Consider the following 15,826-nt stretch of genomic DNA (forward strand, 5'->3'; position numbering starts at 1 on the left):
CGGAGCCGGGCACCGCCCTCTGGCCGTTCCAATTCCCGGCTCTGTGCCCCGTGCATCCTGCACCTCTGGTGCTGTCCTCTCTTTGGAATCTCTTGTCGCAGCAAGATCCTGACCCCAGCAGAATCGCCTTCCCACCTGCCCTTCCCAGCTAGATCCTCGTGGAGTCCTTACACTTTGCTCCAGACAGCCATTTCTCTTACCTGACAAATCAAATCCAGAGAGCAGGACACAAACTCAGAGCAATTGCCCTTCAATTTCAGCAAACAAGGCTTATCACCATGGTCTATTTTTGTGCTAAATTACAGGGCAGACCACCCTTTCTTCCTGGAGGCCCCCAAAATATTCCAAGCTAGAAAGTGAAGATAGGACTCTACAAAGAGGTCCCAAGCCCATTCCTGAAGAGTGTTCCTCTCTGTAGCACCACATTTCCCCAGGCAGCAAGCCATCTGTTTTTAAAAAGCAGGTACCACACCACCCAGTTAAATTAAGCCTGAAGCATCACCTGAAGCTGATCAGAGGGTTGGAGCATCTGCCCTATGGGGACAGGCTGAGGGAGTTGGGGCTGTCCAGCCTGAAGAGTAGAAGACTCTTGTGAGACCTTAGAGGAGCCTTTCAGTATGTAAAGAGCACTAGAAGAAAACTGGGGAGATACTTTTTACAAGGTCTTGTAGTGACAGGATGAGAGGGAATGGATTGAAACTTGAGGGCAGACTGAGATTGGAGATTAGGAAGAATTTGTTGACAGTGGCCTCATTTTTCAAAAGAAACAGTTGATGAAGAGGGAATAAGTGAGAACAGAGTCTGGAGGACAGGTCTTGTGAGCAGCTGCTGAGGGAAGGGGTCAAGAAGGGGCCAAGCTCTTTTCAGTGGTGCCCTGTGATAGGACAAGGGGCAGTGAACACAAACTGGAACCCAGGAAGTTCCACCTCAACATGAGGAAAGACTTTGGTGTGAGGGTGCTGGAGACATGGAGCAGGCTGCCCAGACAGGCTCTGGAGTCTCTTTTTCTGGAGACTTTCCTGTGTGATCCTTCTCTGGCAGGGAGGTGGGACCGGATGATCTCTGGAGCTTCCTTCCAACCCCCCACTATTCTGTGATTCGAGGATCATGTCACTAAAAAACTGATAGCAGATTGACACCACAACTGTGAACTGGGCAGTTTGTCACCTGTCACAAGATGAGGGAATCTGGGTGAGGATTAATTTGTTCTGTGATTTTATCCTGCCTCTCCTCCAGTATTCTGAATTATGTCTTTAAAGAGCAGTGTAACAGAAACAGAGAGAATATAATGTTGAAGGAACAAGGTCTGTGTTAAAGTTTACACCAGATGCATCTCAGTAACCTGGACACAAACTCACAATAAATAGCTCCATTTGGAAAGCAGCACTCTTTACTGGCAAGCATTCCTGCAAACTGCACTAATACTGATATCCATGCTGCTGCACACATTTTTTGTAGTCTTTGTGCATGTTGTAGTCTTCTGTACATGTTCCTGTAGCCTTTCTTCCTGCCCTTTCAAAAGATGAATCCCTCTCTCTGAAGAAAGGCCAGTGTGGGATTTAAACAGGGGTTTAAAGAGTAGGGATATGTATTCAGAGGCTAAGTTTCATGAAAACACATCTTCACAGAGAACACCTTTCACTGAAAGGCACCAAGGGCTGGATATTTGGATTGAACATCCTTGATTCCAGGGTCACAGCATTTTACAGGAGTAAGTGTCACATTATGCAAATGACTAACTCAAGCCTGATTCATCTTTCCACATTGTTTTGTAATATGATCTCATCTCTCTCATCTCTCCATGTGGTTTTGTGGTATGATCTCATTAAACTGTAGATAATTATTTCCCAGATGGCATACAACTTTGCATTCAAGAACAAAACAGCATCTTGAATACAGAAGTCCCTCAGGATGCCTGAAACCCCCAATGGAAATGCATGGTAGTATTTCCCCGTTCCACTGATGACTTTGTCACCTCATTCACTTCTCTGTGTGGGATACATCAGGTGCTTTGCAAGCTTGCTGGGCTGCTGCATCCCTTAACTCGGGTGATGCCACAATGCAACAACAGTGCTTATTCTGCCACTCCTTTGTTGAGAGGAATATCAAATAGAGGCACTTAGAGCAACCATTTCAGGTAAGCATCAGCAGCTCCAGTTTGAAATTCAGTCACGGTGAATACAAGCGTTGGGTTGCATGGGGAGTCCGGGAGGTTCACTCAAAGAGAGAGATGTAATCTGGTTGTTGGTCCTCTTGGCCACAAGGGTAAAGCAACATCTCCTTCCCCAAGGAAGTGATGGGTTCCTCCTGTTGATAGAGGGTACAGTTAAACACCACCTTTCAAACAGACCCTAGCTATCACAACATTACAGGGTGGACAGCAGCCTTTCTGCTTCCGTTATGGTGTGGACTTGTTCATCCACACTGCCCTGGGAAGGATCCACATGGCTGACCCCTGGACAAGGGTGGATTCTGGAATGAACACATGCCCTCTGCTCAGGCAGTTTCCTGTTCCAACAGTGGAATTCCCTTATGGCACAGTCTCTGCTTCCCATCTTGCCCTCCATCCTAGCAGCAGCTGCAGGAGTGAAAGAACCTGCCTTCCATGGCCACCTGATGGGTGATGGGCAGAACTTTCCAGAGCACTTCAGCAGAGTGGGTTCACCCCACAGGTGGTGTGAAGGGTTTTTTGCAGGCTGTGGGCATGGCTCTCTCTTTGAGGTAAGCACAGCCAGATTTTAAATCTTCTAGCTCTGGTATCAACAACCAGATAGCTCCTGCTTTCAACAATTTCAGCCTCAGCTGTGGAGCTCCTGGAGAACCAAATCCAGGTAGAGCTCCATATAGTAAATGAACATAGATATTTTATTCATGTCCAGTTTTGTTCAGCCATGTGTCAGACTCAGCACTTTTTTAAAAGACACAGAGATTTTAAATCAGCATTGAGAGGGGCCTACAGCACAGCTGGAGAAGGACTTTTTACAAGGCAGTAGCAACAGGGCAACGGGCAATGGCTTCAAACTGGAAGAAACTGGATTGAAATTGGACATTAGGAAGAAATTCTTCCCCATGAGGGTGGTGAGGCACTGGAACAGGTTGCCCAGAGAAATTGTGGAGGCTCCAAGCCTGAAAGTGTTCAAAGCCAGGTTGGAAGGGGCCTTGAGCAACCTAGTCTAGTAGCAACCTAGTCTATTAGCAGGTCTAGATGATCTTTAAGGTCCTTCCAAACCAAATCATTCCAGGATTCTATGACAAAATGATTGTCCTGTCCCTGGGCTGATCTAATGGTAAAGGAATGAACAATCCATCTGGCCCTCCTTGGAGTTCATGTAACTGGAGTTGGTGCCAGTGAACACTGCTGTTACCATTGCAAGGACCTGCCAACCTTCTCCCTTCCCTTCTGTTTTTTATCTTTGTTCAGTATCATAACTTGCCTGCTTTGTTAAAGACAAAGACACCTTGCTCTCTTTCATGCTGAAGTGGGGGCAAGCAGGATTTTCTGCTCACCCAATTTTCCAGGAACTGCACAACCATGGAGAGAATAATTAAAAAACCCACCATAAGGTCTACATGAGCATGCTGTCATCCCTCACCTTATCAGCATTTCTTCTAAAGAGTGTGCAAGCCACATCTGCAAGGTATTCTGCACACTTGAGAGGGCGGGTAAGTGAAGCCTAAGTTATCTGAGATGTGTCAGGTTGCCTGAGACGTACCCATTAGGCTGGTGTACCCTCCTGGAGCAGCATACAGGATGTCCAACAGCATCAAAAATGGGCCTGAGTACCCACTTTAAAACAACCAAAGCAATTATATCTTATTTTGAAGTGCCCTGAGGCAATTAAACAGTTAATGATTGCATTGCTAGATGTTTACCTTGTGGTAGTCTACAAGGTCAGCCAGAGTTGAATGTTGCAGCTGGTCCACTCCAAGGAAGCTGTAGGACTCGCTGGAGGCATCAATGAGGAAGTGTTTACACCCTTCCACAGACCGATAAGAGAGCACATAGCCTTTGATCTTCTCACTGACCCGGACCAGAAAAGTCCCTGGCACTCTTTTACTCAGAAGCTCCTCTGCTTTCTTAGAAGTTAGGATTCCTGTGCAAAACCAAAACACAAAGGGGAGAAAAGCATTTGTGTGTGACTGGAAGGAACTGTTCTCACAAGAAATCTGCTTTTGTTGCTGCAGTCTCAGACTGAAGGAGCAAGGCAGATGGGTGGGATCATGGTGACAGAAAGGTGATGGATGATGTGCACATATGGAGGGACAATGACCTGGGGCCAAGATGAGTGGAATAAGATGTGGCCAAATCTCTGTCACCCTGGTCCAAACAATGACCAGGGTGACCATCCATCCAGTACAGGGAGGCAGGGGTGGCACAGAGGCACAGGCTGTTTTGAAGAGCTGGCTCCTGTTCTAACATTTTAGCTTGCCCTTTGTCACAATGCTGAAGGAATTTATGTATTTGCAATGGAAAACTTTGCCATGTTTTAAAAGCTCCTGGGGCCAGCCTGTGGCAGCAGCTGTGGTGGTAGAATGAACTCCTTAAAGAGTTGGACCAGGGCAGAAAATACTCACCATGGAACCAAGGTGCTATTGTGTCTGTGGTTTTCTGGTAGCCAGCTCGCAGAGGGAATTGCTCCTCTTTGAACCACTTGATGATGCTTTCTTCAGTGGAACTGGAGATGGTCCTCTGGATTCCCTCTTTCCTTTTAGAAAAGATTGGTTTATCAACCAAGTTCAAACAACAGCTTTTGAGTATTTGGCAGGACTGGCCTCTTGTTCAGGATGTTAAGACCAGCCTTAAACAGAAGCTGTCAGCAATAGTATGTGGTTTTCAGTGGACACCTGGCACAGAGGATGTAGGCAACCTTGGCTTAGGACACTCTACTGAATAAACCCCTTACCATCCAGGGGTGAACAAATAAGCTTCAGCACAACCTAGGCTGGCATATAGCCTAGGTTCTGTATTTCTCCCTGCAGGGTGTCTCCTCCATTCCCACCTCAACCAGACCATGCTAGAGCAGCAGCATTTCCCTCCTCCCCACCGCGTGCACACGGGGTTCCTTACCTAATCGCTCTCCCGTTTGCAGTTGCAGGAGGTAGAAGTTTAGGTTTGGGGGGCAGAGGCGGATACTGGAGTGGTCGACGATCTCCTGCTGTGGCACCCTTGGAAATACCTGCCTGCTTCCCTTTGTGGATGCCCTGCAGCGAAAGCCTCTTGTAGTCATCCCTGGCCTGTCGTGCAAGGGAGCGTCTCTTCTCATCTGCTGCCCTGGATTTCTGCACTGGAACAGAAAAGGAGTCCTACAGGAGCGAACAAGCAGGCTACTTGTAAGCTTGCTGCCCTTTGGCTGTCTCCCTGATGACAAAGTGGAAGAACAGCCCTTTTCACAAGGTGCAAGATGCACTTAATTGTGAGACCATTTGTGACACATCTCCCATCACTGTTGGGCACCTGCTATTGAACAGGCCCCAGGTTTTATTCCTTCAAGAGATTTAAATCTGGCTTCTTTCTGGGCACCAGGTCCCTTTGCACTTATAGACTACTTGGTTTTGTTTCAGATGTTGACTCCTGCTTCAGCCATGGATTTCTCTAGTGCCCTTTGTGTGAGCTGGCATGGTGGGAGGGTATATGGAATAAAAGCTATTGAAATGATCCCAAATGAGTCCTGTGAAGGATTTGAAAGTGCTGATCATTTTTTTGAGAGTGAGAGGGAGTCTTGCTGAAACTGTTACAGGAAGTGGAGAGCTTTGCTGTAAAACTACCTTGGCTGTCTAAGTCCAGCTCATCCTGGAGTCTGTAGGAGTACTTTTCAATGAGAAAACTCAACCCCCTGATCTGAAGTGAAAACAACTGGTAGCACAGCATTGCCATCTACTGAGCAGCAAGGGAGGAACTGGGTAAAAATTAATGCACTAGGTCCTCCTTCAGGAAATATCAGGCAGCAGTGATGAATGCTCCTCCAAGTCTCATACTGTTTGCCATTTTTCTTCCTATTATTTGGAATCATTACATGAGACAGTGCAGCAGGGTTCTGCTTAGGTGGGATTGGAACAAGCTGCCCAGGGAAGTGGAGTCATCATCCCTGGAGGTGTTAAAAAAACAAGTGTAGACATGGCACTTCAGGACATGGCTTAGTGTGCATGGTGGCGTTTGGTTGATGGTTGGACTCCATGAGCTTAGAGGTCTTTTCCAACCTTAATGATTCTATGATTCTGTCTGGATGACAGGGAAGCCCCTTTTATTTAGTCCCTGACAGCCCTTATCCTTGTCCTCAAGGTCAGTGGTTACTGAAATGTCCTACCAAAGGCCAGCTGCTAGTTTAAAGTTAGCTATTCTGGCTACTACTCACATAGTTCCTATTTGTTGCTTGGTTTAATCTAGTATCTACAGGAAAAAAGTTTCCATTTCCCTTCCCAGCTCTAGTCTCAATGCTTTGTGGGTCCAGAAATATTTCTGATGATGCAGTGCTATACTTCTTGGTAGTACGCTCCATCCAGTGTTCAGTTCCAGTGTGATGGGATGCTTGAGATGACCCCATAGAGCCCTAGGATTTCTCAACCCCCTTAGGAAAAGGCCATCCTAAGATCTTACAGGATTCCTGCCATTCAGGCTCATTCTCATCTGATTTCTGCAATGTGCTCTGTCTCTCCAAGCTAGGGTGGCTCTGTGGTATTGCCTCCTGGGTGGCTGTGGTCTCTTCTTCTGAATTTCTCCTGTGTGCTTCCTTCATCTATGGAAGAAACAGTATGTTCAGCTTTGTCCCAGGTAGGGGGGTTGGAACTAGATGATCCTTGTGGTCCCTTCCAACCCTGACTGATACTATGATACTATGATACTATGATACTATGATACTATGATACTTGTAACCCTGATTTTTAGCTAGTCTTGAAACACTGAGAACTCCATTCATTGTTGTGAATCTCTACAATTTCAACAACAAAGAGACCCTCTGTCTTTACTACAGCTGACACCAGAGGAAGCAAGGGAAAACAGTCTACCAGAAATCATCAGGAACATCTCCCTGTGCTGCTCCCCACTCTGACAGCCTGGCCTGCCTTGTGTCATCTCCAAATCATCATATCTTACGTGAGGAGTATGGCAATGCTGGATAAAACCAGTCCAAGTGGTAAGAACATTCTTGGGTCAGATGAGGCTCTGAGGCTGCCTAAGACTTTAGGATTAAATCTGGGCCCTACTCAAGGTGCTAGGATTATCCTATGTTACCACTTACCTGTTGGAAGCCACACTTCCTCATGTGGCAGTCTGCCAGCATCTGGTGAACATCTCTGGTTTCCCTCTGGGAGGAAGAAAAGAGGAAAAAAGTGGTGGGAAATAAATGTAGTATTAGGATCATTGCTCTTTTTTTTGGAGCAATAGGTGTTTAATGCAGAAGCAGTGAAGTTACACTAATGTTAAAAAGTTTTCCCAGCCTTTTCTGACAAATACTGTTTTCCCCCCCATCATATTAGAATCATAGAACCATAGAATTGGCTTGGTTAGAAAAAGTCTTTAAGATCATTGAGCCCAACCATTCTCTAACTCTACCAAGTCTGATACTAAACCATATCTCTCTGCCTCTTCGAAATACCTCCAGGGGTGGGGAGCCCTTTCCAGTGTTTGAGACCCCTTTCAGTGGAGAATTGTCTTCTAAGATCCAATCTAAAACTGCCCTGGTACAATTTGAGTCAATTTCTTCTTGTTCCTAGTGAGAAGAGCACAACCTCCACCTCACTGTAACCTCCTTTCAGGGACTTGTAGAGGCCTGTTAGGTCTATATTAGGCCTAATGTGACACAGGGAGAGAATTCAGGAGTGCCAGGACTGTCATAAGCATGCCTTGGTTTGCTAAGTGATGTTCCCAAGTGCTCCCAGGAAGTAGTCCCTTCCCTCCTTCCCTCACTCTGAAGCAGGCCCCTGCAGAACCTGCTATCCATAGCTTTACCTGCCTGTGCTTGTTTGCTGCTGTGGCAGAGGTGCTGCAAACCCCTTCTCGTCAAACTGCATGTCTCATGTTTGCTCTTCCCTGCAAACCAGTCTAGCTACCCTGCCAGCAGCCACTAGTTGAGACCAGCCTTTGAAGGTGAAGTTAGACTTGTCTTTGAGCAAACACCCACCCACCTCCCCAGTGGACCCAGAATGCCCTCCTGGCACAGTGAGGAATGTGCTAACTGTTCTACATTGCTCACCAAGGGCACACTTTGTTTTATCTCCATCACTTACTTGGCTAATATTTAATAGGAACACAGCTTTCCAGTTTCCCTCTCCTTGACAGGAAACTAGGAACTTCAAAAGTGTGTGCATCAGACTGTTTGCTTAGCTCAGCCCCCTGCCCTGCAGCAGGCAAGCTCAATGCCTGCACCCTTCAGGTTCAGTGGGAACTAGACCTGGGAATCCACTTTAACCTTCACTAAAGGGAGGCAAGACCAAGCCCCTCTCCAGGCCTAGAAAAGGCAAAAGGAGTCTTTAGTGTGGGTTCTTCCTTCTAATAGCAAAAGCCCCAGAAACCTGGGGGAAATGAGTATTGATATAATGACAGAAAATAAAAGTGAAGTATACAACCCCCATCTATCTCCATGCACAAGATTTTGAAAGGGAGGTTAATATTTTTTGGGTGGAGGCGGCATTTTGGGGTTGCAGGTGTGTGTGTGGGGGTTACCTTTGGTTTTTTCCCCTTCTTGTTGGCTGTGACTAACAGCTTCCTTTGGGAAAAAAAAATAAACAATGTCCTGTGCAGTTGCTCAACTTCAGCAAACAGTGCTAAGAAAAACACCGTGTGACTCAGAGGCTTCTAATAAAGAAGACAGCCACTCCAAATTCCCCTCAGTATTTTGGTAGTAGTGGGAGAGGCACTTTGCCAAACCCCAGCTTTCAGTTATTGAGTTATTTTATGCTGCAATATGGAGTGACTGTGTAATAAGAGAATAGGCACTTGCACATGTTAGCAGCAAAAGGCTGCTTGAAAACTGCTGAATGAGACTGGACTTCTCCCATTAAATTGCTCTGGTCCTTCTGTTCAGCTTAGGTTGCATGGCTTGCATTTAACTCATCCTTTCTCTGCAAACACCTTTTTGTAGCCAGTTCTAAAGCAAGAATGTATTAACTGCTGGGGAAAATTTATTTTTCTATTGAACCACCACAGCACTTCTGCATTTGGAGCTGTCCTGTACTTGTCAAGGCCATAAGATATTTCTTAGCTATTTCAGAAGAAAAGAAAAACAAAACAAAACAAGTCCAAACCAAACCAACAAACCTCAAACAAAAAAAAAACCACCCATACCAAACCATAATATATACATGTCAGAGGATGCTGGAAAAAATATCTTCACTTACTCTTTTCTACATGTAGATGTCTTCCTTGAGGGCTGTGACCTTGGATGTACAGATCCTACAACAGCCTCCCCAGTCTTGCCCCAAAAGCCATCCAAACCAGCCACAGAACAGGAGGGTAAGTACTGTGACCCTTGCTTTACCCATGGACAATAGAAGCAAAGGAATCCAGAGTAAGTAATCCACCAGTACAGAGCAGATCTATCCCAGCTGAGACCAGCACTGGGACTTCCCCCAAGCTAAGGAAAGATGTAATAGCATGGATTCCTCTCTGGCTACAGGAGAAAAACCTTAACAGTTCACTACCTTTTTTTCTTCTTCAAATTTCTACTTCCAGCAGCCAGGATTTTCTGCACTTCCTACATCCTAAAGTACATTTCCAAGAAAAGAAGGAAAACTACCTTTGCAGGCTCCTGGCTCTTCCCTGGTATAGCAGCAGCAGTTTTTCTCCCACTTTCCATCTTTTCCTCCACTGCACATCCTTTCTTCCCATGAAGATCTGTCTCACCCAGGGCTCCTGGTTGTGGATGCAGAGACCATGTTACAGAAGAGTCAGTCTCTCTGGAATGCAAGCAAGAGAGGACTTAGGAACCCAAGGGATTCACTTTCTGCTCTCTGTGCATCTTGTGAGGCAGCTGCACGTGAGCAGAGCAGTGATGGGATGAAGTGATGTGCACAAAGGCAGCTATCATATCTCCAAACCAGGTAGGTGGAATGGTTAAATTAATGACTTGTGGTGAGTAGCAGCCTCCTGCTGTATAAGGGCACCTGTTGGTGAGTCAGTGCAACTCAAACACCTCACCTGCTGCCCTAACAGAGTCAGCATTTCCTGTGGGCTGCAGAGGTTACTGTGCAGGAGCCACAGCGTGGGAGACTCAGTGAGCTGGGGCATGCTTCAGGCTGGAGCTGGTCTCTGCCACCATTGACAGGCTGGGCTAATGGGCTGAAGTCAAGTGTGTGAGATTCAACAAGGCTGAGTGCTGGGTCACTTAGGTCACAACAACCCCATGAATGTTCCAGGTGATGGAGCATGTCCAGAAAGATGTGGGCAAAGAAGCTGGTGAAGGGTCTGGATAAAAGGTCTGGTGAGGAGTGGCTGAGGAAATTGGGGTTGTTTAGACTGGAGAAAAGGATACTGTGGGGAGACATCATTGCTCTCTACAACTCCCTGGAGGGAGGTTGCAGTGAGGCAGGTGGTCTCTTCTCCCTAGGGACAAGTGATAGGACAAGAGGAAATGGCCTCAAGTTGCACGAGGGGAGGTTTAGGTTGGACACTAAAAGAAACTCCTTGACTAAAAAGGTTCTCAAATACCAGGACAGGCTGCCCAGTGAGGCGGTTGAATCCCCTCTCCTAGAGGTGTTTGAAAGAGGCAGACATGTAATCCTAAGTCATGGTGTAGCACCAGGCTTGGTAGAGCTAGGTACTGGTTGGTCTCGATGATCTCGAAGGTCTTTTCCAACCCAAAGGATTCTATGACTGTGTGTGCTCACAGAAAGCCAGCCTTTGCCTGACCTTTTGCCTACAAGTCCAGTGCAACACTGGTAACCAAAGCCCCTACAGAGAAGACTCCAGCCTCTAGGTCCCTAGAAATGCCTTCTCCACCATGCTTGCCCATGCAGTCCCTGCGATGAAGGGTGCTTACCTGCTCTCTTTGCCTTGCTCCCTTGCTAACCGCTTTGCCCTCTGTGCTTGGATCTCTTCGCAGATGGCCGCGTACGATTTATCTGCAGGATGCTCGCCCATCACCCACACCCAGACGTCGTTGTCGGCACCAAGCTTCCATGTCACCCTCTTCCCATTGGCTGAAAAGGAAGCAGCTCTTTGGGAAAGGCTGCTTGCTTGGCAGCTCCATACCCCGCCACTGTGCCCTCCTGGCAACTAACAACAGGCACCACATGTGGGGACAGTTTGGCTGGGATACCATGCACACCTCCCAGTTTGTTTCACAGTGCTGAAGCCAGCTCAGGTAAGGAGGCATTTCTGCATCTGAGGGCAAGGGAGAAAACTCACCCCTATTTCCTTTCTTGCTTGAATTCCTTGCTACTGCCCTCCCCGAACTATGTGAGGGTGAACTATCTGCAAACAGCACGTGAGGGAGAGATGGGAGAACAGTGCTACCTTCCTGGCATGCTGCATAGTCCTGGCAAGGGAGCTGCAGGTTTAAAGGCACTACAGGAACCCTCCCGCAGATCTGGTGCCCCAGGACAGATGTTCAAGCCCATGTTTATTTTACAGACAGATGCAGAGGCCTCATTTAGTGGGAAACTTAATGAGATGCATCTCCTGGGGGCAAGTAAGCCCTGTCTTCCCAGCTAGGGCAGTTGAGCAATTTGCTCAAGACAGCATGTCTGGGCCAGGAAGTAAGCCATGGTGTGCCTGGCCAAAACTACCCTGTCATAGCTGGGGTAGCTTTGGAAATATAACTCGACATGCCCCTGGGAGAAGAAATGATTCTAAGGACACATTGCTTCTTATTTCTAGGGAGCAGCTGACTTAGCCTGATCTTTGCCAGGGGGAGAAAAGCAGCCACCAGGCAGAGACTCACCTTTCCTCTGTAGCGGTTTCTTTGCCGGAGCCTTGTCCGCAGCAGCTTCTCTTTCCTCCCATCGTCTGATCTGTTCCTGCCTCATCTTAAAGAACAGGATCTGCTTCTGCTCCTCGCTGAGTTCTGCCAGCAGGTCAGGATCGATGTACATGTCTGATAATATCTGTTTCAGCATGGCTGCAGGTTTCAGTTACACACGTTTGTGGTGATGATCTCCAAAGATCAGATCCTCTTCCTGGCTCCAACAAGAAAGAGTCCCTCCCCTGCCTGAGCCTGGAGCAGGAATGCAGGCGTGCCAGGGTAATTATACTTCTGTTCTTTTTTTTTAGCTCAGACTTCCTGTATAGACCAAAAAAAGTAAATAAGTAGCTTAAAACCTACTGTTAAGATTCCTTGAAACAAGAGGTGAGCTCAGCACCCACTCAGCCCCTGCCCACTCTGCAGGGAGCTCTGGAGTGGGGAGGTTGTGTTGATACTCTGATAAACCCAGTTGATAGGATATCAAAAGAGAGCCAGTGCTGCCTGTTACAGTCATCAGAGGTGTGGCTTGGCTGGGCCCAAGCAAACATTCCTGCTGGGCAGGGAATCAATGAACCCATGACTAGACGGTTCCTCCTCCTTCCAAAGAGGAAAACTTTGATGATCAAAAGCCCAGCCTGCCTCCTTTCACCAAAGAAAGGTGGGGAGGACTTCTGGCTCTGCTTTTGAGGTGGCAGTGGGAATTCTGGTGCATTCCCATCCAGCAAAGGCAGCCCCATGGCAAGCCAAGGGAGTGCAAGTAGTGCAGCTGGAATGACAACTTGGATGGTCAGCAGATGAGGAACTGAAGACAGATCCTGGTCTGACACATCTTTCTGATGCACCTTGCCCACGTGGTGAGCCTGTCATGGGAAATCCCTGTCCGACAGGATGAAGAGGATGGGGAGAAGGAGCACCCCTGTTCCTGCCCAGGATGCTGAATCGTGTGTGGTGCATGCCAGCAAGGTACAAACACCCACACAGCTATGCAGCTTTGTGCCTGTGGGTTTACATTTACAGTGTGGGGCTCACTTTAAACCTGGGAGCTCTCCTGGAGCTTGGGAAAATGCCAAAAGAGTAAAGAGAAATTTGGACCTTGAAACCAACTCTTTTTCTTATCTTTGTGTATAAACTCAGGGACATCAATAGATTGGCTGGCAGCACTTTCGATGACACAGGCAGGCTAACAGCCGTGCATGAATTTCAACAGCAGAAGAGAGTGGCTGGCTGGCTAGGGGTGGCAGGGGCTTTCTGGACATAGTCTTGAGAAATGTTGTCACCAGGCTGTGGGGAAATGGAGCTGGTGGGATTATTTGTATGCTGCTTCTGCACAAATCCTGTCCTGCCAGGACATAGCAGAGCAGGTAGAAGGAAGGGGCTGGTGCGATAGCAATGTGAAGGCACGAAAGACACAGATATGGCAGAAGGAACCCGTGCCAGGGTGATGTGGGAGTATGTATTAAATCATTCAGTCAAATCAATTAACCACCCCACAGGAGAGGGGCTGAATCCCTAGGGATCCAGTTGTTGGAAGAAAAGGGTTGGGGGGCACTTTCAGCTTCAGAGCATGACTGCTTGGCTTCTGCCAGCCAAAATAAAATGATTGAAAAAAAATCAAAGAAGCAAGTGGAGGACAAGATAGTGAGCACAACACCGACACTTTTCAAGCAGCACACACAGAGTGTGTTTAATTAATTGGAATGGGGCAGCACGAGAGCACTCTCCATAAAGTCAGACTGGCAAGATAATATTTGCTGCATTGGTCCCTTTCCCCCCATCTCAACCCCATGCCAGGATTAGGGAGGCATCCCACCACTTCTGAACATGGCTTGCCCTAAAACTGCTGGAGATAGAGATGTCCAGAAGCCCAGTGCAGTGAATTCCCCATGCACACTCAGCAGTTAGAGCTTGAAAGGAGCTCGGAACAACAGGAGGAACTGTAAGGAGGGAAACACAGAGCTACTCAAGGACCTCAAAGTATGGTCAGAGTTCCAGCATGGCATTAGCTGCACCAGAAGCCAGGAACAGGAGTCTTGGAACATGGAGTAACCAGGAGTTGGGGTGAGCCCTCTTATTTCTGTTTTGTTTCTCTGGTTATATTTTCCCTATTAATAATGTTAACTTATTTCCAGAAGTATGCAGCTGCTGTTCCAAATCTGCATTGTCTTTTTTTCCTTCTTTTTAACCAAATGCCTTTCTTGATTTAAAAAAAAATAAAAGAGTTTGTTGTTTTTTTTTTTTTGTTGGCAGGTGGTCTCATCTGGGAAAAGTTTTGTGAGTATTCCTTGACAGCAGAATCATTCCAGCTCAGCAGCAAAAAGGGGCTTGGACTGTCCTTAAGCCATAGAGGAGGGTGGTACCTGTAGAGGACAGAGCTTTTTGTGGAGAGGGTGTTGGTGAGCAGTCCCTCAGCACTTGGAGTACCTGATCTGTCTGTTAAACTGCAGAATGGAGGGACACTGCTGGAGGATTGCTGAGTTTCACTGCCTTGTGCTTCAAAGCACTTTGTGAAGCAGAAGCCGTCTGCAAACAGATCAGGGTGTGAGAAGAGCACCTCTAACCATCCATGCAACCCTTAAGCTTTTACTGGTGGTTTTAGTGCTAAGTTCAACACAGGGCATTATGAAGGATACAAATTTGGGGGTAAACTGATGTCTTCAGAAGGTACTTGATGTTGCTTTGATCATTTGGGATATGAGATTCTCTTTATCTGAGCCCAAGGTGGGTTTTATTTGGAGAAATCAATAGGGCTCAATTCTTCATGGATCTGGAACATCAGCTGAAGTGGATGGTAGCTCTGGGCATGGTCTGAGCTTGATGGTGTAGCAGAGATGCCTTCCACAAGCTGTCAGAAATGAATCATGATGCCTAAAATTGCAGGGACTTTTAACAAGAGACTTGTGGCCTGTGGGTAGGTGAAAACCTTTTATGCCCTTCAGGTGAGAAGGTATCATTTGTGGTTTGTGTGGGCCAAATGCCAAGTAGCTTTGTTAAACAGAGGCTACTCTATATCCTGCCTGGGGGTAGATAGAAAGGCCAGGGTGGCCAGGCTCTGTTTTCTGGCTCTGCATCAGCAGGAAGACATTTTACCCAGAAACTCTTCAGGACAATTGCAGTTCACTAGCCAGAGGGGCGCTTGGAAAAGACAACAGCCAACTCCATCCTGTAAGGATGTCCTTGCTACAGCTGAGCAGAGGTTGTATGCAGTTCTGGCTGGCAGAAACCAGCTGGGAGTGCTGAATATGAGCTTGAGACCTGCACCATGCCTCTTCATACATCAATGAGCAGCTTGAATCCACCTCTGCATCACGTCAGCCTTCCTCCTCACCCTCTGGCTGCACAGAAGGTATTGGACATGTCCCAGTGTGGTTTGTGCCAAAGAATTAAAATTTGCAGTAAGCAAAGCTGGGGTGGTTAAGAGGTATTTCCTTCCCCATGTCTCCCACTACTTTGTGGAAGCTGAAGCAAAGCAGAATTACCAAACCCACCTCAAATCAGGGCAGGCAAAGGCAATCGCTTCCCAAACTGTGCTTGCAGTGCATAAGCCTTCACGGGTTAACTGTCACATACTGGTTCACAAAATATTTTTGTCATAAAACATCTGTGCTGGCAGCTGCATCAGCAAAGTTATGACCAAAATATCCATCTGGATTTTGTTCTTTTTATGGTCTTTGTTGGTTGGTGTTTTTTGTTCTGTTTGGGGTTTTTTTTCATGCTCTTCCTGTTCTAAATAGAGGAGTGATTCACTCCTCTTTTTTTTCTGTTTAATTTTGCTTCAGCCTACCTTTCTTTCTTTGTTTGTTTTGTTTCATATGGAAGGAAAACTCCTGGTTCAGTCATAACAGAAAGGAAATGTGACTGCGTAAGCCTGGCTCTCACAACCAGACCTGTTTGAAGCTTATTTAGCATAAACAGATTCTGTATAAGGCTGA

At 46.9% G+C, this 15,826-nt stretch overlaps 1 protein-coding gene across 2 annotated transcripts; it reads right to left on the reverse strand.

Annotated features, from left to right (window-relative positions):
• Nucleotides 1–1,291: 1,291 nt before the first annotated feature.
• SH2D4A (SH2 domain containing 4A) lies at nucleotides 1,292–12,056 on the reverse strand. 2 transcript variants are annotated; one of them, XM_068137360.1, is made up of 9 exons: nucleotides 11,877–12,056; nucleotides 10,974–11,133; nucleotides 9,732–9,891; nucleotides 7,236–7,301; nucleotides 6,596–6,734; nucleotides 5,069–5,285; nucleotides 4,576–4,706; nucleotides 3,874–4,094; nucleotides 1,292–2,307 (listed from the first exon to the last, which is right to left on the reverse strand). In XM_068137360.1, the coding sequence occupies exons 1-9, from the start codon at nucleotides 12,049–12,051 to the stop codon at nucleotides 2,215–2,217; spliced, it is 1,362 nt and encodes a 453-aa protein (XP_067993461.1). In that variant the 5' UTR covers nucleotides 12,052–12,056; the 3' UTR covers nucleotides 1,292–2,214. The 2 variants fall into 2 exon arrangements, with proteins under 2 accessions (XP_067993461.1, XP_067993462.1); XM_068137361.1 differs by lacking the exon at nucleotides 6,596–6,734 and having other exon boundaries at nucleotides 5,069–5,280.
• Between the last annotated feature and the right edge of the window lie 3,770 nt (nucleotides 12,057–15,826).

This window comes from Melanerpes formicivorus, unplaced genomic scaffold (genome assembly GCF_026170545.1).
Source record: "Melanerpes formicivorus ecotype bairdi unplaced genomic scaffold, bMelFor1.0.p_v2 SCAF_4, whole genome shotgun sequence".
Lineage (NCBI taxonomy): Eukaryota > Metazoa > Chordata > Aves > Piciformes > Picidae > Melanerpes > Melanerpes formicivorus.